Here is a 21,177-nt window from a genome sequence, read left to right on the forward strand (position 1 = left end):
AGGCACCCTGTGGCTTGACTTGCCCGGATGCAGCCAGAGCAATGCAGGTACAGGACACTGGCTGGCTTCCCAGTAAAGTAGGGCCTAGTACCTGCTTGACCATGCCCAGGCAACTCAGCGCCATGCCGAGCCAATGCCGACTTGCTGCAGTGTGCTACCAGGCTGGCAAGGAGACAGGAGGGGAGCAGCCAGCTCCAACTGGACAGGCCTGCTTTGTAGTCCCCACTGCATCCCCCAGAGAATGCTCGGTGCTCTAGCTCCTTCTTGAGGCGGGCACAGGATTAACAGCCGCAGGAATAGTGGGCTCCTTGCCAACTACCAGGAGCCTGGCCCGGGGAGGGGAGAAGGCACCAGCAGGGGCAGGGGCTTGCAAGGGGGTGGAGAAAGGGTCTCTGTATGTGGTCTGGGGCGCCTACCCAGTGGCCTAGGCTGAGCACAAGGCAAAGTTTAGGTAGCAGACAGGGTCCTTGTTCGCAGCTCCCAGAGTGACAACCACCTTCACACGTGAAGTGTTTTGTATTTTTTAATAAAGTTTGTAATCCAATGGACACACAGAACAAAACTGCGCTGAGGAAAACAGTTTCATAAATTAATAAGTGTTAGGAGTCAGGGAGAGGTCCGGTCACAGGAGAGGGAGTGGAGTGGCCAGGTCTTTGTACAGGTGCTGTGACTCTTCTATGTTGCAGGACAGGACCCGTGCAGTGACGACGCACTTATACAAATGAGTGACGGTACAAAGTCTGAGTATGAAAATAAGATTTTCTTTGAAAACACATTTTTGGCACAGATTAAAAAAAATGTATGTCAGGGAAATTTGATTTAAGTCAGTATTATATATATTTATATATATTATATATTTATATATACACACCCCAAGTTCTGCACATCCGACCAAGAAAGAAAATCCTTCTGTTCGCTTTTACTCAACTGTAAACTGTACATCCGGTGAGTTGAAGGTGGCGGCGGCGGCGGCGGCAGGAGAATTAAGAAAGATGACTGTCTGATGAGCAGGGTAAGGGAGGAGGAGGGGATGGGGCAAAAACCCAATGAAATGTTCCTGACCCCAAGGTTTCAGCACAAGTCCCAAGTCCTGCATGAGTCCACGGCGTGCTCAAGTACACGGCCAGAGCATCGCAGCCCGTGTTGACTTGCGAGTCACTAACTTAGTGCAAAGGCTGATCCATTCTGTTTAACAAAACAGAAGAATCCCACAGCCCGGTTCCTTTTCTCCAGGTGAGGAGAGAAACCCAGCCCCTAAGGTTTCTGCGAGTCCATGGGTCGGTGGTCTGTCCTGGGCGAGAATTTCATGTAAACATACAAGCAGCACCACCCCCAGAGGAGGTCGATCCATAGAGCTGGGCGGGCACGAGGGCGAGGGCAGCTGGTGGCGCCTGGCAGTCTGCCCCTCAGCAGCTTCCCCTCTGCCTGGCTGGGTTGTCCATGGTTCTGTCCTGTGTTCATTTTTTTATTTTATTTTATTTATTTATTTATTTTTTTGCAGCAGAGCCTCAGGAAAACGCCCTGAGGTGGCGACCATTCAGAGCCTCACACTGAGGCAATGACAATCATGAGGTGGGGAGAGATGTTGGAGATGCTGGCAAGGAGGTCAGGGGCCAGCCGGGAGAGGTGGCTCTCGGAGAACTCACAGGGTGGGAAGATCTGCAGCACATAGGCGGGCTGGGGAAGGAGAGAGAGAGTGGGAACCACCATCTTCCGTGACCCTCCCACCCCGCTTGTGCCTGGTAGGCAGGGCATCAGGGCTTGGTGCCATGTTACCAGCTCTACAGTTCAAGGTGTACACTACCCCTCCCTCAGCTGTCCCCTAGCCCCCCTCTCCAGGATGGGCAATTGGTGGCCATTACCCATGTTACTTACATGCCCACCTCCTCTAGCAACTCCTGGGGTATTCTGGTTAGTACGAGAATATCCACCCTATCTGGTAGACCAGCCCTCCTGCCCTGCCCTAAACCGGTTCTACTTGGGAGTAGGATAGGACAATGGACCAACCTGATTGGAGCCAGGATTGGGGACATTGATAATCCCTGCTGCTTGCTTGGCCTGCAGGTAAGTGATAAAGGCAGCCTTGAGGGACTCGGTCTGGCTTACGACATCCTCCTGGTCACGGCCACAGGGCAGAGCCAGCAACAGGCAGTAGTCTGTTTCCACCTGCAGCAAAGGGGAATGGTTAGGGATCTCCTGACTAGCCAAGGTGCTCTATCTAAGATGGCTGTCACAACACGTGTGTGCCCTGAGAGCATGTGCGTGCGAGCGCTCTCGCGGTCCTGAGGTCTCTACCCAAGCAGAGCTTCTCTCACTGTCTGCTTCCAGAGTTGTCGCTGCTGTGTCTTCTTGTCCCTCCCTCCCTGTGAAGTGCATGGGTGTTTACCCGGCCCACACTTACTGTCATCCTCCTGGCAACTCCTTCCAGTTGCGAGGCCTCCAGTCGCATCCTTTGGGCGATCCGCAGCGGGGGGCCGCCTTCAGAGAGGGGCAGGGAGCGGTGAGCCAGGACGTTGTTGCCAGAGACAAAGTGGAGCTGCACAGCAGCTGTGTCGTTCTTGAGGGCCAGCAGGCCCTGCCACACGATGGGGTACTTCTGCTTAGCAGGACAAACAAGAGAAACAGGGTCACGGCTTGTCCAGCATGGCCCTCAGCAGCCTGCTGGTCTGCGTTAACACTTAGAACCAGGTCAGCACGTCTTGAGCAGCCTCTGCCATCTTACCTTCAGAAGCTGGACCATATCCACGGGCCTTTGTGGTGTCCCGTGTGGAGCAGAGTCTTGCTTTGGGGCTGGCTGGGCTTCAGCATGAGGCAGAGCCAGTCCGGGTGGGGTGCTCGTGCCTGAGTTTACGGGGACAAACAATGGCTGCTTTGGGGCAGCCTGAGAGGCAAGAGGGGTTGGGAGGTCCGGCTTCATGGCGACTGACACGGGGGAGGGATGGGCTGGTTGGGGGGTTTCCCCCGGTGCCCTCTGAGCCTGAGCATGTGGCTCAGACGGCCTGTTCGTGGGCATGGCTGGGAGGCGAGTCTGCTCTATCCCTCCTGTCTGTGTCCCCTTGGCTTCTTGGGAGACCTGAGGAATCTTGCCACTTGGTGGCTGGGCAGGCTGGCTGAGCTGGGAGGGCTGGCAGGGTGGGGCAGGTGGTACAGGCTGTGTGGACTGCGTAGATGGGGCAGGCTGTGCAGGCTGCGTAGACTGCAAGGGCTCACTTTCGGGGGGGCCCTGGAGTTGGGAAGAAGACAAAGGGACAGTCAGAACTGGCTGTACAAAAGCCCCTGCTCCCAACAAGAGCTCAGTGGGCCCAGAGAGAGGCACCTGTGTCTCACGGGTAGTGGAGCTCACCTCATGTTAAGAAGCACCGAACATACTTCTCACCCTACAGGTAGGAGCCCTTGCACAAAGTATCTGACCCACTCCCCACCTCGACTGTCCCCCTGCCTTTCTAAGGTCTATTTACTTCATGTTCCTGAGTACACTGTAGCTGTCTTCAGACACATCAGCAGAGCACCTCGGATCCCATTACATATGGTTGTGAGCCGTCATGTGGTTGCTGGGATTTGAACTCAGAACCTCTGGAAGAGCAGTAGTGCTCTTAACTGCTGAGTCATCTCTCCTATCCCCCAAACTTACTTTATTGAGATCTACAGTGTCCCGGAACCTGGCTTCCTCACCTGGGCCGAGGTCTTGGTCCTGGAGGGTAGGTTGATGGAAGAGGCGACAGGAAACTGAGTATGTGTGAGCTGAGCAGGGGCGTGGTAGGTACGGATGTCGCCATACCTATACTCTTGGAACAGCTCCCCGCTGGAGTGCACAATCTGCACCCCGTGGGTTACCACCACAGGCGGGGTCAGAGGCAGCCCCTGAAGCTGGCTGCTGGGGGTGACTGTGAGAATTCGGGCCTCACCATGAGGGGGTGGGGCAGGGGTCGGGACAGGGACAGGGACCGGGACGGGGGCTGGAGCTGGGACTGCTTTGGCATCTGAAGTCTTAACCACTTCTTTCACCAGTTGCTGGGGGGCCTTGCTGGCTGGTGGCACCTTCACCACGCCCTCTGTGGCCCTGGGCTGTTCACTGACAGCAGTCACATGTGGATGCACCATGATCCGGACGTCTCGGGGCACGGTGTATGGGTGTAACCGGTACTCGGACTGCATGACCAGCACTTCTGACTGCACAGGGGCTGCAGCTCGAGCCACAGGGAGGTGGTAGTGAACTTCTTCCTCGGGAGGGTGCTGTGTGGCCAGCGCGGGCACAGCAGTTGTGGCTGGCTGGGGCGTGCTCACACGCTGTGGGGCCCTTGCTTCTATCTGTTGGGGCTGCAGAGGGGCCCGAGGAGAGTGCAGGGTCTCTGGCCGGATGCTGTAGGTGATGCTGGGCAAGGTGGGTGTGCTCATTCTCACCTCGCCTTGGGACAGGTGACCGAGAGACACGGTCTGAGTGATGCTGTGGGGGGGCATGATGACAGACTGCTCTGGGTGTATGCTGGAGATGAACTGTGGCACTGGAATGCCTGCAGCCAGCATGACAGTTGCATTGGTGGAAAGCGCTGTGGATGTCGTGCTGCTGGGATGGCAGGCCCTTGGGAATGGGCCTGGTGTAGGCCCAGTGGGTCGAGGAGAATGAGTATCTGGTTTTGTGGTTGCCAAGTGGGCAATGGTTCGATCTGCTGGGTTGCTGGGTCCGGAAGGAACATGGTTCACTTCGGCCGGCAGTTTGCTGGGAAGGGCAGGGGGGTGGTGGGGAGTGAGGGTGGGCCCCAGGTTAGCCGGCTGAAGGACCTTGGTCTCTATTTTCAGAGTGACAGGGTCAGCAAGTTTCTTGTTAGTGGTGACGATGCTTGGGGTGAGGACAAGCTGGTTGTGAACCAGCACTGGGGGTGTGTTGATGCCCTGGGTGAGAACCTTCACTGTGCCCCCCTGGGTGACAGGGGTGGACACGGAGAGGTGAATGGGCTCGGGCTTCTCCAAGGATGGACGGTCGGTCTTCACAGAGGAGATCACGGGAGAGGCATTGTATGTCTGGGCAGTCAGGACCAGGGTAGAGTGGGCAGCCACGTTTGCAAAGGCAGAAGGGGTCTGAGGGCCTTTGGGTGCAGCCTGGGTCGGGGTGACGGAGTCGGCTTTCACCTGGGACTTCGATACTGACTGCTGGAACTCGATGTCCATTGCACTGGCCGGAGGGATCTGGCTGATCTTAGCACTGATGCGCTGAGGGCCTTCCGTCTTCTGTCCTGAGTAGCTCAGGAGCACGACCCCTTCTGAAGTATTCACACGCAGCCCTGCGCCAGAGCCTGTGTCTGCTGGGCGGTCATCGATGACGGACATTGACCCAGGGTGGAAGCGGCTGTTCTCGTTGCTGCTTGACCTCTGCTTGCCCTTTGCTGCTGGGGCAGGCACTGCACCCGACATGGCTGCTGTGCCTGTAGTGGCAGTCACACCACAGGCAGCAGTCACGGTACCAGGGGCAGCGCTCACTGTGCCCACCGTGGCACTCACTGGAGTGGTCAGGACGTTGACAGGACCGGTGAGGACATTCACGGGCCCCTTTAGGAGATTCACAGGCCCAGCAGGGGTGCTCACCAAACCTTTCAGGGTGGCTACAGAGCCCTTCACAGGCCCCTTTAAGGCATTCACTGGGACCAGAGAGACATTCACCAGGCCAGTTAGGGCGCTCACCAGGCCGGTCAGGGTCTGCGGAGCCGGCTTTGCCAACGTTATCTTCTGTGAGTTCTCCAGGTCGATGCTAACAGGCATCCGGCTAATAACTGATGTGATTTTAGGGGCGATGACAGGGGCCACCTTCTCTTTGTCAGCAGCGACTGGAACCTCTGAGGCCTGTGTGTCGGCATGTGGTACTGCGGCTGCTACCTTCTCTTCTGAGGAAGGGCGCTTAGGTTCACAGGGAGGGGCCGGCGCCTCCTGCAGACGAGGGGCACTCACAGGCTCTGCAATGGCCGCAGTGACACTTGTGGAAGTAACACCTGTGGCAGACACATATTTGGGGTCCATGAGGATCTTCCTCAGTGTACTGGAGCTGGTGTCTACATCAGAAGCCTTTGTGTCTGGGGGAAGAGCCGGTGAGGGGGCAGACTGAGCCCGAGGCTCTTCCTGTCTTGTGATCCACTCTGTCACCTTAGGAGGGGGACTCTGATGTGGGACTCCCCCAGGGATGACAGGAGGTGGGAGCTTTGCTATGGTCACTAAAGGAATTGTGGGTGGAGGTATGCTGGAGTCACTGGGTGGGGTCACTGGATCACTTTCGATGATTGAATGCACCTTGAACCTGGCTTGGGGTTCATCATCCACCAGTGCTGGCTGTGAAAGGGGGGGCAGGTCAGGGGGGGCAGGGGTTTTGCATGGAGTCTTTTCTTCAACACTGTTTTCCTGGGACAGACTCTCAGCAGGTGGGGTCTTGCTGGGGTCAGAAGTGCACTCCCTGAGAGGGGAGTGAGGCTTCTCACTCTGCTTTTCTTCCTGGGGCTCTTCTGGGGGTGCTGCTGCCACCACCACCTCAGCCTCAGCGGCGGCGGCAGCGGCGGCGGCGGCGGCGGCAGCAGCAGCAGCAGCAGCAGCAGCAGGGCTCTCACTTTGTGGCTGCTCAGCCTCAGAGGCACGAGTCTCTGTGGCAGCGGCCACTTTCTTGTTAACGTTCCTTTTCCGGCGTGATCGTGTCGTCTTTTGGCGCCCTTTGTCTTTCCGGGGAGGAGTGACTGCCACTTTAGCCTCCTTGGCTTGCTGCACAGAGTCACTGCTATTTCCTCTGGCTTCCTTGGTGTCCGCAGAGCCTGCTGGTGGGTCCGAGGCACTGGCTTGTTGGGCAGAAGACTCTGTTGCTGCCTCTGTCTCCAAGATTCCTGGTGTGGCCTCGTGGGGCCCTGGCTCCATTCCTTCCTGGAGATGTGTCTGAGATCCTGGGGGGACAGAGGGAGAAGCAGAGAAGTTTTCTGGCTCTCCAGAGCTGTCACTGATGATGGAGCCAATGGCCGCAGCCAATTCAGTTTCGCTTGCCTGGTGTGCCGGCTTGTGGCCATCCTCAGCGGCGGGCTCTTCAGACGTGGCTGTGGCTGTGCCCTTGTCAGCTGCAGCAGCTGAGGGCTCGGCCAGCTTTGCAATGTTCTCCACAGCCTGCTGCAGCTCCATCTGCTTGGTTAGCTGCCTGGCTTCTGGGGACACCGTGGAGGCAGACACACTTTCCTTCTCTGCTTCCTTGTCAGGGTCGGCTGGGTTGTCTGCCAGCTGAGGAGAGACGCCACTTCCCTCCAGGGGGCTCTCGTTTTTCTCAGGGGAGGCGGCCACAGGCTCTGCCTCCTTGTCTGCTGCCTGCCTGGCCATCTCCAGACTTTTCAGATGTGCAGCTCTGTCCATCCCTGACCTGGTGCTACGAGCACGGCCTCTCTTTGATTTGTAGGTTTTCTCTGGAGGTTTTCTCTCTACCTCAACTGGGAAGATGTCAGGCCCGTCTTTGTCTGTGCTGGGGTCTTTCCTGTCGCGCCTTGTCTCACTTGCTGCTTCTCTATCGCCCCTGGCCTTAGCGTTCCCTTCTCTCGCGCTCACCTGGGCAGTGGCCTCAGCGGCCTCGGCCCTGTGCTCATTCCGCCCCCTTTTCCCTTGGGGCCCACCTGTAGCTGCCAATTTTTGAGACCTGGGAGACCTCCGCCCCTCAGCAGGCCTGGGTGTGTCTGCTGGTTCTTTTCTTTCCTGCTCACCGCCCTCTTCGACACGCCGGCGCGTTTTAGGAGGCCTTCCCCTCCGAGGGGTGGCGGGAACTACCACAGCCTCCTGCAGCTCCCGCTCCAATCTCTTCCTGGTCACTCTGGGTTGCTCAGTAGGCTCTTTGGCTGGAGACCGGCTTTCGTGGTCACCCATGGTGGCGTAAACACTCCTTACATTTCGGCGCCTGGTTCTGCTGAGAGGCAAGCTAGGCTCAGGGTGCTCTGTGTCGCCCCCAGAGCTTTTAGACGCAGTCCTCGTGACCTTGTCTGCCTCCATCTTGAGTTCTAACAGCTTCTGTGCTTCTCCACGAGGAGAGCTGGACCGCTTCATCTTCTCCCGGTCTATCCTCTCGCTCTTCCTGGTGACAGGCTTCTCCACGATGCTTGCGGCAGCTGCCGGGACTGATGTCTTGGAACGCTTGCTTTTGGTCGTCTTCCGGTCTTTTGCTGTGACGGGAGGACTGGCTTCCACATCCTCAGAAGCTGGGGGCTGAACTTCAGGCACGACTTCGGCTTTCTCAGTGGCGTCAGGTTCAATGCTTGCAGTTGTTTCTGGCCTCTCCACTTTAGGCTCTTCAGCTTCTTCACACCTCTGAGTCAGTTTTGAAGGGGGCTGGGGACTGCTGGGTTTGGGGTCTGCACTGCTCTCTACCTGGGAAACTGTGGTTCCGGGAGTCAGAGGCTCGGCGTCCACACAAGGGACAGTGTCAGTAGTTGTGCTTTCTGGAGGAGTGGAGGCTACCACAGCAGTGCTGTCATGGCTGTCCTTTCCAGGGGATAAGTCCACCTGCTTGCGCTGTTCCACGGATTCAGAAGGCGGCTCAGACACAAGCTTTGTTTCTTCCAAGACAGGAGTGGGCTCCTCGGGCCTCTCTCCTGCCAGTGAAGGAGCCTCTGATGTTTCCTCAGCCTTCTCTGCTGCTGCTGCTGGTGGCGGTGGTTCTGGCGTCACAGCGGTGATGGCAGGAAGTGCAACGGAAACAGGGGCTTTGGGCTCCGGCTCTTTAGTCTCAGTGGTGGGTTCTGGAGTCTTGGGAGTCTCTGGACCCTCCTGTTTCTCAGTCTCTTTGGGCTTCTGGTCCTTCTCCTTCTCCTTCTGCTGCATCCGAGTGAGCTCCATGAATCTGCTATGGAACAGAACCACTGGCTCCTGGACTGAGTCACTTGTGCTGTTCGCACCCTCAGATGCCTGCCTGCCGTACAGCCGCCCGGGAGGGAAGTCAGACTCCTCGCTCTTTCTCTCAAGGTGCTGCAGCCGCCTGGAATCTTGTTCAAAGATGGAGCTGTGTAAGAACCGAGAGGCAAATAACTCCTGCCGCTCCTGCTCCTCTTCCCTGTGCTCGTCCTTCTTGTCGTCCAGTTTCCCCTCTGAGTCCGTCCTGATTTTCTTCTTCTTCATGTACCAGGATGGAATCGGTCTTGGGGCGGAGTCAACCTTCTCTTTATCTTTGTTGTCTCGAAAATTAGCAAAGCGGGAGCCCCAGTCGAGGAAAGACCAGTTTTCTTCACGGGAGGACGAGAGGGATTTGGCTCTTTCAAGCAAAGCCTTAGTGTCTGGTGTGATTGTCTTATCCAGTGCAAAAGAATAAAATTTATTTCTTTCTAAAGAACTAGAGAGTCTGTCATCTCGGTCACGTAGTTTATGGTCTCTGTCCCTCAATAAAAAAGACAGCCGAGGGCTGTCGTAGAAGCTGGAAGCTCTGGGTGACTGGGCTCTGTGCTCGGCGTCCTCGTCAGAATCAGAGGGCACCTCGCCAGGCTCCAGATCGCGCACACACCTCTTTCGCAGGCTGTCTCTTTTAATTATGCTGTTTGGGAAACTGACATCAAAGCGGCTGGGGTCCTGTTTCATCTGAGGGTCCCAACGGTTTGGCTCACCTTCAGAACTCAAGACAGACAGCTTTATTTTGGCCATGTCTGCTGCCTGTTCTCTCTTGCCAGAATCATAAGGAGTACATCTGAACGGGTCTTCTCTCACTGCTACATTAGAATAGGGGAGACCTTTGTCATCCACTCTAGGGGACCCTTTCACTGACATTAACCTAGGCGAGCCTATGGGATCATCATCTTCATGAAAGGAGCCGTGGTGGACGCCGGGGGAACAGCTGGTTCTTTCCGAGTCCTCGCTGATCTGCCGTGAACTTCGGTAATTTCTCTCTCTTTTGGTACAGATATCGAAATCCACGTGATCTGTCCTTCGCTTTTTGCTGGGCGGGGAGTCGTCGGTGACATCCTGAGGGGGCTTGCCCACCTCGTGCACAAGGCTGCGCCTTTCATACTCATCCACATCTTTCTTGGGGCTGCCGAACTTCTCAGACTTTGCTATCTCCATCTCCATCTGCTGCTTCCGGCGACTCTGCTCCATCTGCTTTCGGTAGCTCTGCGTGTGATCGATGTCAATGCCAAGTTTCTCCTCAGCATTTACTCCATGAGGCTTCTCCTGGCCTGCTTTGTGCTCCACTGGATCCTCGCGAAGCCGGCAGTAGTTTTTCCTCACTTCCTCCTTCTCGGGCCCTTGGCTATCCAGGAGCTGTAGCTGTTTGAGCCGAGGTTTTGAGGGCATGACCTTTTTGGGCTGGGCTTCCTGGGTCTCCACAGATCCATGTACTGGTTCTCCCAGGGCTGCGTGGACATCTGAGCTAGGCCGAGAGCCAGACCCCGCAGAGACAGCAGCAGGTTCCTGGCAGTCTTTGGGGCTGAGGGTTGAATTAAGTCTCTCCAGCTTGGTTTTTTTTGACTCCCTTTTAAGGATTTCTTTTCTCACAGGCTTCCTTTCAGACTCTCCTTCCCTCAGCAAAATACCATCCCTCGGTGTGTCAGGCTGCTTCTTTAACAGCGCTCGAGTGTCCTCTGCCTCAGGGCTGGTTTTCCTGACCTCTGGTCTTGGCTTTTCTACTTTCAGGCTGGAATCTGCAAAGCGCCTTTTCCTTGCTTCAAGCTTCTCCAGGTCCAGGGCACTCAGCTCAGGCGCCTGTTCGGGCTTGAGGTGCTTCCTGAGCTTTGGCCTGCCCTCCTTATCCACAACCTCTGCGTGGCTTGAAAAAGCCTTTTCCCTCAGCGCTTTCCCCCTGGCAGCGTCCACCTTAGACGAGTCTGCCTTAGGAGGCTCCACCTGAGAAGCCTGGGACTTCTGGTCCAGCACTGAGGACTTGGCAGTGTCGTGAGCAAGCCTGGCTTTGAGCTTCTCTGGGGGCGGGTGGTCGATGACCTTACCCTCCTTTTCCTTTACTCGGGTCAAAACCACACAAGGCACCAGCTCCAGGCGGTTCTTGGCTGGCCCCTCCTTGTCAGTCCTGTCTCTGCTCAGTTTGGTGGAAGCCCGTGGTTTCTCAGGGCTCTGATCTCGGTCGTTCTCCTGCTCTGTTTCTGAAGACTGAGAGCTAGGGGAGTGCACCTTTCCTTTCCGTTTCTGCCTCTCGGGTTTGTCCTTCTCTACTTTCTCCTTGCGGATTACTCGCCTCTCCCTCTCCACCCGCTCAGCGTCAAAAATTCGTTCTTTATCTGTCTTTTCATTTTTTGTATAGCGCTCCAACCGTGCCTTCTCCAGCTTATCGTACCGTGGGGGAGACACCGAGCTGCAGCTTCCACTTCTCTCTGAGGACCGGCGGTACAGTCTCCTCTCAGAGTCACTCGGCAACCTCTCCGAATGTGCAGGAGACACCCCGGGACTCTGTGGGCGACGCAAGTGCACGGGACTCTGACTTCGCTCAATGGGCCTCCGCTCATGGTCTCGGTCAGATTCAAATCTCTCCCGTTCTCGCTCCCGCTCTCTCTGCCTATAGCTGTATTCCCGAATGTCTTGTTCATAAGGGTCGCTCCTGTATTCTCTGTACTCTCGAGGGTCATCATAGTATCGGGACTCGTAATACTCTCCTTGGTACGTCTCCCACTCCGAGTAAAGCTCTCTCCCTCGAGCTGGGTAGTCCCGCCTGGAGTCCTCAGGGTAGGCGCCCGGAGTACGGACATTTTCATAGTATGTCCGGTCTTGACTGTAGTCATAGGATCCTCTTCGCTCCTCTCTGACAAACATGAGAAAGACGACGTTAGCTCCTCTGTCTTCTTACCCTTGCAGCCCCCACCTCCACAATCCTAGCCCTCAAGACACAGAGGTAGGAGGAGGGCACTGAGACCTGGCTCAACTGTACAAGTTGCAGGAAGGCCTGCAGTGCACAGTCAAACTCTTACACCAGGATCTCAGGAATCCTCAGTGTTTACTTAGTCACTTGGCCAATCGTAGGTGCCCAGCAGGATCTCCCAAGCCAAATGAAGCCATGAGGATTTAAGGCTGGCCGCCTAAATAAAATTCTCATGTTTTCATTAAGCTCTGGCCTGCAACTCACTCTGTAGGCCAGGCTGGCTTCCAAGTCACAGAGACCCCCTGCTTCTGCCTCTGGGGTGCTGGGATTAAGGGAACAGTGCCGTAGCACTGACACTGACAGTTATACAAAAACTCAACATCACAAATAAATGGCACATGCTGGTTATGTAAGTTCCCAAAGAGTGTCTCACCTGGAACTCTAGTTCCAGGGATCAGATGCCTCCTTCTGATTTCCTTGGGCACCAGAGATATCCGGTGCACAGACTAAAATGCAGGTAAAACACTCGGTGCATAAAATAAAGGAACATGCAAGCAGATCTCTGGGTGTCGGAGGCCAGCCTGGTCCACAAAGCAAATTCTAGGCCACCGAGATTATATAGTGAGATCCTATCCCCCCAAAACAACAATAAAAAATAAATGTTTGTTGGTGGTGGTTTTGTTGTTTCAAGACAGGGTTTCTCTGTGTAGCCCTGGCTGTCCTGGAATTCACTCTGTAGATCAGGCTGGCCTCAAACTCACAGAGATCTGCCTGCCTCTGCCTCCCGAGTGATTGTATGTTAAAACAGTATCTTCTCTCCCCCCACCCACCCCTCTCTCTCTAATATATGCTTCACAGCTAGATATGACTGAGCAGTTAAAAGCATTTGTTCTCGGGCTGGAGAGACGGCTCAGTGGTTAGAGCACCGACTGCTCTTCCAGAGGTCCTGAGTTCAAATCCCAGCAACCACATGGTGGCTCACAACCATCTGTAATGGGATCTGATGCCCTCTTCTGGTGTGTCTGAAGACAGCTACAGTGTACTTATACATATAAAAAAAAAAAAAAAAAAAAAAAAAAAAAAGCATTTGTTCTTGCACAGAGCCTGGGCTCAATGCCTAGTACCCACAAGACAGCTCATAACCATCTATTCCAGCCCCAGTGCTCTGTTCTGACTTAGCTGGGTACTGGGTGATGCACACTCACCCATGATGCACAGTTCACATAAAAATAAAACAAATCTTAAGAAATAAAAAGCTTCAACCTTTCTGTTTATTTAAAACTTTCCCAGCCAACAAGGCTGGCTTTGAGCACTCGGAGACGCTCCCTCCAGCCGCTTGCCCAGTGTACTAAGAACAAGAGTTATTCACGACGGAAACTGAGTGTGCTCTCACGAGAGGGACAGTGAATTATTCACATTCCCCAGCACTCCTCCTGGTTGTGTGTCTGATGTGTGTGATGTCTGAGGACATCTCTGCAGCCTCGGTCCTGCCTCCATCCAGCTTGCAGGGACCAAAGTCAAGCTCAGGCCTTCACGGCACGGGTCACACCTGCTGAGCGTCTCACTGAGAACCTAGAGAATGTTAAGTGGAAAGTGTCCCCAAGTGCCAAGCTCCTGAAAGCTTGACATCTAGGGTTTTAAAGCAAAGCATAAGCTCAGGTGGAGGCAGGAAGACCACAGGTTCAAGGTCAGCCTGTGGTACACAAAAATATGATGATAATCATACAATTCTACACGAAAGCAAGCGACTGTCACTTTTCGCTTTTAGAGTCCACATTACATAATTACAGACCAACAGTCCTCTTGGGTGTGAGGACACAACCCTGCCACCCCAGCTACCTGGAGGCTGAGGCAGGAGAATCACAGGTTCTAAGCCATCTTGGGTTGCAGAGTAAGCTCAAAGCCAATGAACTCAATGAGACCTGGAGATGCCACTGCCAAACCTAAGCTTTAATCCTCAGTGCTACCCACAACCAAGCAATCACTGATCAATCATCAGGCTCTGGCTAACAGCCAGCCTCGGCAAGCTGCTGTCTTGGGTGGGCGAGGCTCGTTCACTCTAGCAAGTGAACATCACCGACCGCACAGGCTTGGCCTTGCGAGCCTCACTCTCCCCAGCTCTTACAGCACTCTGGCTCACGGGAACACACTAATACAGATCAACAACACACCCGGGGCTGGATGTGGTGCTGAACACCTCTCGTGCCAGCACTTATTAGGAGGGAGAGAAAGGCAGGTCCCTGAAACTGAAGCCAGCTTTGTGTACACAGAAACTTCCAGACTAGTGAGGGTTACAAAGTAAGTAAGATACAAGAAAGAAGAAAGAAAGAAAGAAAGAAAGAAAGAAAGAAAGAAAGAAAGAAAGAAAGAAAGAAAGAAATTAAGAAAGAAAGAGAAAAGGGGTTGGGGATTTAGCTCAGTGGTAGAGTGGTAGTGCCTAGCAAGCGCAAGGCCCTGGGTTCGGTCCCCAGCTCCGAAAAGAAGAAGAAAAAAAAGAAAGAAAAGAAGGAAAGAAAAGAGAAAGAAAAGAGAAAAAGCCCAGCATTCAGGAGACTCAGGAGGCAGAGGCAGGCGGGTCTCTGAGTTTGAGGCCAGCTTTTTCTACAGAGCAAGTTTCAGGACACAATAACACACACACACACACACACACACACACACACACACAGGGGCTGATTTCTGCCCTTGATATCCTATGCTCAAGTGTGCGCGCGCACACGCACGTGGACAGACACGGCAACAACTTATTTTGCTGGGTCCGTGAATCTCACTAATTTCAGCAGGAAACAGAACAGAACATTGGGACGCATCAGCACGGTGGATCCACCCAAGGCTACTTGCCCTCCTCGCAGAAGGGAGGGCTCATCCTACTGAAAACGTGATGCCTTGCCTGTCAAGCAAGAACTTGTGGCAGTCAGGTTTGGAGAAAACTCTGTTCAAGTTAAGATAGGAAGACCTGTTTGACTATGTAAATTCATCCTGAAGCTTTCTGGGACTGGGCAAAGCTCAAAGTTCCTGCACGGGCGGGCAGGAACTGTGGGCAGAGCCGTCCTGTGACCTCGGTGATATAAAGTGACACGACTAAAGCACGTAGACGCATCTCAGTGGTCCTGTGCTTGCCTACTGATGCAAAATCTTGTGTTCCCGTGCCCAGCAGCAGGGACACAAACAAATCACCAAAAGCTCTCCGACCTGCAGTTACCACCTGAAACCAAGCCAAGGGGCTGCCTCCCAGTGGGAGACATGAAGAGCAAAAGGCATAGAACTCTGTGCAGGGACGAGCTCCATGGAACCAGTGCATGCGTGCTTGTGTGTACGTGTGTGTGTATTCCTGTGTGTGTGTGCGCAATCCTAAGGTGAATCATGGGAGTCAAGCATCTTTCCCAGAAGGCACCACCAACTCAGGGGGGGAGAGTTCCCCTCACTTTCTAGAGAGGGAAGGAAGGTCCTTGTCCGTGACTGTGAGGAATGCATTCCATGCCCAGTGACACCCAGGAACGAACCTCTCCCTCTGCTTCCTACAGTTGGAGATAAGTTCGTTAGAGGGAATAAATAACCATGGAAATGAACTGAGGAACAGAGCCAGAGCCTCACTAGAATTAGTGAGTCTTAATAGTACTATACAGAACCAACTCCTTTACTACATCACCCGACCCTCCCAAGACACTGCGGTTGAAATGTTTAATGTACACAGAGAAGACCAGAACAACTGCTCATGCCTCAAGTGCAACAAAGCCTCCAACAGGCGCTTCGCCTCGCCTTGCCCCCGCCCCACCCTCAGGTAGAACTGCTTCAAGAACTGATATAATGACAGCATCCTAGGAAGCAGCTCAGCCAGCACAGTGAGGCCTGGCAAGGGTAAGGCCACGTCAGACACCCCCCCACTCCCCGCACACCTAAGTCAGGTGTAGCGCACACCACACACAGTGCACTTACAGTACACGTAGAGACCACGTTCAAGGTCATCCTCAGCTATAAAACAAGCCTGGGGCTAAGGCATGGCTTTATAAGACGTTCTCTCAAACAAACAAAACCCCAAATAATAAAACTATAACCAATGACTCCAAACCACTACCCTGGGAGCTGGGGCGGAGAACATTCTGTGCAGTTTGCTCTTCCTCTGATGGTAGAGGCCGTGACAGAGGCGCCCTCTGGCTCTCTGGCCTGCAGAATTGAACATTTCCGTGTCTTGCAGTTTGAATTCGGATCGATTTATGAGTGACTGTCAGAGTCGTAGCTTTTCAGTGTGGCAGTGGGGGTCGTTGTCACTGAGAAGCTCAGGAATTCAGTAACTTAGCAGGAAAGCCAGTTAGGAAAGGCCTCGAAGAGATCCTGCTGTGCGCTCCACCACAGCAAACCCGGAGCTGTGGCAGCACATGGGAGGCTCGTGCGGGGTTCTAGTCTCCAGGGTTCCAGAGGCCTTGACCTTCACTGTCTAAAGCCGTTGATGTGGGTGGGTGGGGTGTGGAACAAAAGCTGACACTCCAGGAGACCAGCACAGACCAGCGTCTGCGAAAGCTCACTCTGGTATAAACAATAGTTTATCTAATCAACAGAAGGAAAAAATATCAAACATGGTATCACCATGACTAAAAAAATTGCTTACCTTCTGCACTGCCAAAATCACAGGTTTATAAGTGAATGATCTGACTTGCTCTATTTATAAGAGTCACACTTCACAAATCTTCCTAACAGAAGGGCACGCAGTGAGGACTGAGGCCAAGGACAGACAAGGTAACCCAACCTACTTCAACTACATAAAAACCAGATTTATAAAAATAAACCTTTGCTTTTTGTATGACACATTTAAAAATGCGTTTGGGGAGGGTAGGGCAGAAGCAGAAAAGAGAAAAACAAAATGTCAGGCTACATCAACGGGAGCCCGGGCCATTTTGGCAGGTCTGGGCTGCCAAAGGCACCGAAGGCTGGGCTGGCTCTGAGGTGCATCTCCAAGACCGATGGCTCAACACGAGACGGAAGAAACACCCACCTTCTTTCTGTTAACATTTCATAGAAGTCTCTCATGTCTTGACCAGACTTCTCCATGCAGTGATAAAATGCCAGTTGGCTTTCCCGGTTTGCAAAGTCCACCTTAAAACAAGAGAGAATTCATAATAAAGCCCATTACTATAGGATGAACATATTTAGAAAAAACATAAACAATAAATGATTTAGAAATTTCACATTTCAGCTTTGGAAAGTTTTTCAAGACAGTGTTTGTCTGTGTAGTCCTGGCTTCCTGGAACTCACTCTGTAGACCAGGCTGGTTTTGAATACAGAGCTCCTCTGGCCTCTGCCTCCTAGCGTTAGGGATAAAGGCAAACCAGTAACTGGTCTAATTTGAGACCCATGCCTAACACTGCCTGGGTGACAGGAACTGGAAGCTGGGTGGCCTAGAGAGCTAATGATTCCCTGCTCTCCTCAGAGCTGCCTAGTCCAGTCATCCTCAGAGAGACTGTGGCAGCTGATAGGAACAGCCGCAGAGAACCACGGCCTGCATGGCTCTGCAGAGTACTCCACTCCAAGAGTGTGTGATGGCCATGGGCTTGGTACACAGGGAACCTGGCGGCTGGGCATATCTTTGGCCTGTTTGCTCTTAAGCCCTCGGGTGAGGCTTGTGCCTGGGATCACAGTATCCTGTGCCATGCTTAGTGCTGTCACTGGGAGAGCTGCTCTTTTCTGTGGGGAAGGGAGGATTGGAAAGGGGGGTGGGGGGGTAAGCTGTGGTAGGGGTATATTGTATGAGAGAATAAATGAAAATTAAAAATAGTATTTTCTTTAAAAAGTGTGCTCTTGGGTTGGGGATTTAGCTCAGTGGTAGAGCGCTTGCCTAGGAAGCACAAGGCCCTGGGTTCGGTCCCCAGCTCCGAAAAAAAGGAAAAAAAAAAAAAAGTGTGCTCTTCAATGCCCAGCCAACTTTGAAGTTTAGGAGAAAAAAAATTTTAAAATATAAAACCCTGAAATTTTATACAAATATTGACAGATAAGTTTTAAGATCCCAGAACCCAATCAGGAAGGAAGGAGTGAGAGGGATGAACTTGATGCAATTTCCAAACTGAGGAGAGAGGCCGAGACCAGATGTTAGCAGTCACAAGCTGGGGGCCAGCCACACAGCGAGACCTTCCCTCCCGCATGCCCAAGAGAGACACAGATCTTTTTCCCCTGCAACTCAAACGAGACAGAGAGAGAGAGAGAGAGAGAGAGAGAGAGAGAGAGAGAGAGAGAGAGAACACGAACACAAATCTCTCCCAGAACTCTGAGTTGGTGAATGGTGGGCAATCTAGTCTGCAGGTCAATTGTGGAGGGAACCATTACAACAGGACACAGAGGACAGCACGGCTCCAGTTACAGGCTGCCAAGCACCAACCTTATGTCCTGTTGCCAAAAAGTAATTCTATTTTAATCTAATCATTAGAGTTCTTAACGACATAATTATGCCAAACAGGCAATGAAGAGCAAGTTTTTATAAACAATAACACACACCCGCACACACACATACAGTCACAGGTATCTTCCTTTTGGAAGGGGACTGACTAAATGAGCCACAGCATTCACTCACTCACTGTAATGGGAAAAGGAGGGTCCTGCACCAAGAATACAGGTAAGAACACCAGACACTGAGGAGAGGAGAAGTGTGTGGAAGGGTGGAAGGGGCGGACAATGTATATATAAAATGTATAGGGAAGGCTCCAGGGCTGTGTCCACAAATAGCAACCATGAAAATCCTAGCGTGTCCCCTAACCCTGAGTCTTACAAAGCGCCCCCCACACTGGCCACCTATGGATGTAACTATGGGTAGAGAGAGGTCTGAGCAGACTTTTGTGAGGCTTCTGGTTTTTCTATTTTGTTTTGTTTTGTTGCTTCTAATGTCTGAGGCGTGTCATGCTATGTGGACCTCCGGATTAAGGTGTAGGGCACAGGAAGCCCCTGGCTTGTTAGTCACCGTGCACACCTTAATCTTATTCCCACCAATCTTCCTGCCCTTGGTCTCCCTGACAGCGGCTTGCGCGTACTCAATCTCGCTGTAGAGAACCAGAGCCAGGCCTTTCAAGCGGTCAAACACCACCTGCAAAAAACAAACAACAGCCAGTCAAGAGCTTGATCTGCTGGTGTGAGTGTCAGTCCCAACAAATCCTCAGTCACAGGACGCTACGAAGAAAAGTACTGCATTTAGAGTATTCCAGAAAAATGTGGGCTTTCCCAGAAGAGGCATGTCTTAATAAACACACCAAGTTCAGGGTGTAGAGACACAGGAATCGTGGTACTACTGAGGCTTCACATTTATCCAACCTTTGTTTTTCTATATTTTACTGTTTTTTTTACTGTCTTTCTTGCACTGAGACCATTCTTCTATCTAAGGCTCAAAATGATGACAAGACCACAGAATTGATCCTGAGAGCCTTTTCCTGCTCTTTATGGGTGCTACCTGGCAAATACTGGTCAGGTGAAAATTTTGCTGAATGTACTTAAAAACATAGATCAAGCCGATGGACAAAACTCACACACTTGCCTAGTCCTGCACAACCCAGTGATCGGTCTCCAGCACCACAACAGAGCGGAGGTCAACACTGACTCCATTGTGGTTTGGATGTAAGTTCTCTTTCCCCGCTCCCTCCTCCAGCCCTGTGCTGTTATCACTTCAGACAGGGTCTTATGTGCAGCACGGGCTGGGCGGCACGGGCTGGGCAGCATGGGCTGGGCGGGCGCACTTGCAATTGTGGCAGTCCTCCTCCGAAGCCTACCTAACGCTGAGATTACAGCCAGGAGCCACCAGGTCTGGCCTCGAACCTGGCCTATGTGTGCCACAGAGTGTGTGTGGAGGTCAAAGGACAAATGCAGGTGCTAGCCCTTGCCTCCAACTCCTTTGCCACGGACTGTTGTATCTATGCCCCTAAGTCCAAACTGGATACCCAGTGACTGTCCCGGCCTCTCCTGACCCCATGGCCCATCCTGGAGGTGTGCTGAGACCGGACACTGCTGTGATCTCTGGCTTTTATGTGGCTTCTAAGGACTTGAATTCAGAAATCTCATCCCCTCAGATCACTCTCCAACTCTAGACTGGGTTTTCCTATTAGCAGTGGTGTGTGTCTGCATGAATGCTGTGTATAAGCTGGTAGGGACGCCACAGACATCGACGTAAGAGAACAACTGTGCACTGGGCTTTCTTACCACCTCAAGACAGACAGACACACACACTTCCTTCTGAGTCTGAGAGCTCTGCCTGCAAGTTTGTCTGCACAGAAAAGGGCGTCCCATTCCATCCCAACCGGTTGTGAGTCACACTGTGGGTGCTGGGAATTGAACTTATGACCCCTGGAAGGATAGTCAGTATTTGCCAAGCCATCTTCCCAGCCCCCTAAAATCCTATTTTATTTAACTATATAAAAAGGAGTTTAAGATTTTCTTAGAATCTTGCCTGTTTGGGAAGTAGCTTTATTGTTGATGATTTGCAGTGCTAGTGACTAAACCCAGAGCCGGGCCCAACGGACCATAAATCTAAATTTATTTTTTTTTAAAATGTGCAGGAGCCTGCAGAGCCCAGAAGAGTGAGCTGGATCTCTGGAGCTGGAGTCACAGACAGACAGGGCTGAGTCGCCTGGCCTGAGTGCTGGGAACTGAACTTGGGTCCTCTGGAAATGCAGTAAGCATTTTTAAGCACTGGGCTTCTCTGCAGACCCACTGAAGAGCATTTTAAGACATACATTATTGAAGAAAAGGGAAGGGGGACAAACAGAACGAGAGACCAAAGGACAGAGTACTAAGAAAACAAAGTCAAAAGCAAGCGCCTACCTTTACCACAGGCCCATATCGGCAGAAATGCCGTGTTAAATACTGATCAGACACGTTTGAAGAAAGCCCATCTAACCACACACAGTTGGTAGGCATGCTCTTTCCAAAACCCAGCTGAAATTAAAAGGGAAAATTCTATCACCAAGATCATAATTACTATCCAATTACAAAGTTACAAAAAGCCAGTCTTCTATAGAAATGCTGAACTGGTTGTGAGTGCCTGCATGCGTGCGTGTATGCGTGTATGCGTGCAACGACCTGGGTCACTGAACCCAAGCGCTCACACATGCTAACATGTGTCACCTACCAAGGAGCCACACCCTTGACTGTTCAAATGTGTAAGTGTAGCTGTCCTTCCGCAGCCCTGGCATAGGGAGGTTCTAAAGTTCTAAAGAAAATCAATAGCAGTAAGCTATGACCCACAGATGGATGGATAGACGGACAGACGGACGCTCACCTTGAGCCGGTTATTCCCAAGGTACTCTCCGTCCATCTTCTTGATAGCCTTGCACACACTGGCAATGTCACAGTACTGCAGGAACGCATACTGAGGGACTCCGTTCACCTTCTTAATGTCTATGTCCTGGAAGAGCCAATCAACA

The 21,177-nt window shown here is 52.7% G+C and overlaps 1 protein-coding gene across 5 annotated transcripts in view; it reads right to left on the reverse strand.

Annotated features, from left to right (window-relative positions):
- Nucleotides 1–509: 509 nt before the first annotated feature.
- Spen (spen family transcriptional repressor) overlaps nucleotides 510–21,177 on the reverse strand; it is a 73,532-nt gene continuing 52,864 nt past the window's right edge. For 4 of the 5 annotated variants that reach the window (XM_039110807.2, XM_039110804.2, XM_039110809.2 and 1 more), the window contains 9 exons: nucleotides 21,033–21,158; nucleotides 20,576–20,689; nucleotides 18,738–18,851; nucleotides 16,776–16,876; nucleotides 3,673–11,731; nucleotides 2,723–3,223; nucleotides 2,402–2,599; nucleotides 2,008–2,166; nucleotides 511–1,677 (listed from right to left, as the gene is read on the reverse strand). In XM_039110807.2, the coding sequence (XP_038966735.1) occupies nucleotides 1,546–1,677; nucleotides 2,008–2,166; nucleotides 2,402–2,599; nucleotides 2,723–3,223; nucleotides 3,673–11,731; nucleotides 16,776–16,876; nucleotides 18,738–18,851; nucleotides 20,576–20,689; nucleotides 21,033–21,158 (9,504 nt within the window). In that variant the 3' untranslated portion in view covers nucleotides 511–1,545. Of the gene's footprint in view, nucleotides 1,678–2,007; nucleotides 2,167–2,401; nucleotides 2,600–2,722; nucleotides 3,224–3,672; nucleotides 11,732–16,775; nucleotides 16,877–18,737; nucleotides 18,852–20,575; nucleotides 20,690–21,032; nucleotides 21,159–21,177 lie in introns of all 5 variants that reach the window. The other variant, NM_001395101.1, reaches the window with a different exon arrangement.

Source organism: Rattus norvegicus, chromosome 5, assembly GCF_036323735.1.
Source record: "Rattus norvegicus strain BN/NHsdMcwi chromosome 5, GRCr8, whole genome shotgun sequence".
NCBI classification, from domain to species: Eukaryota; Metazoa; Chordata; class Mammalia; order Rodentia; family Muridae; genus Rattus; species Rattus norvegicus.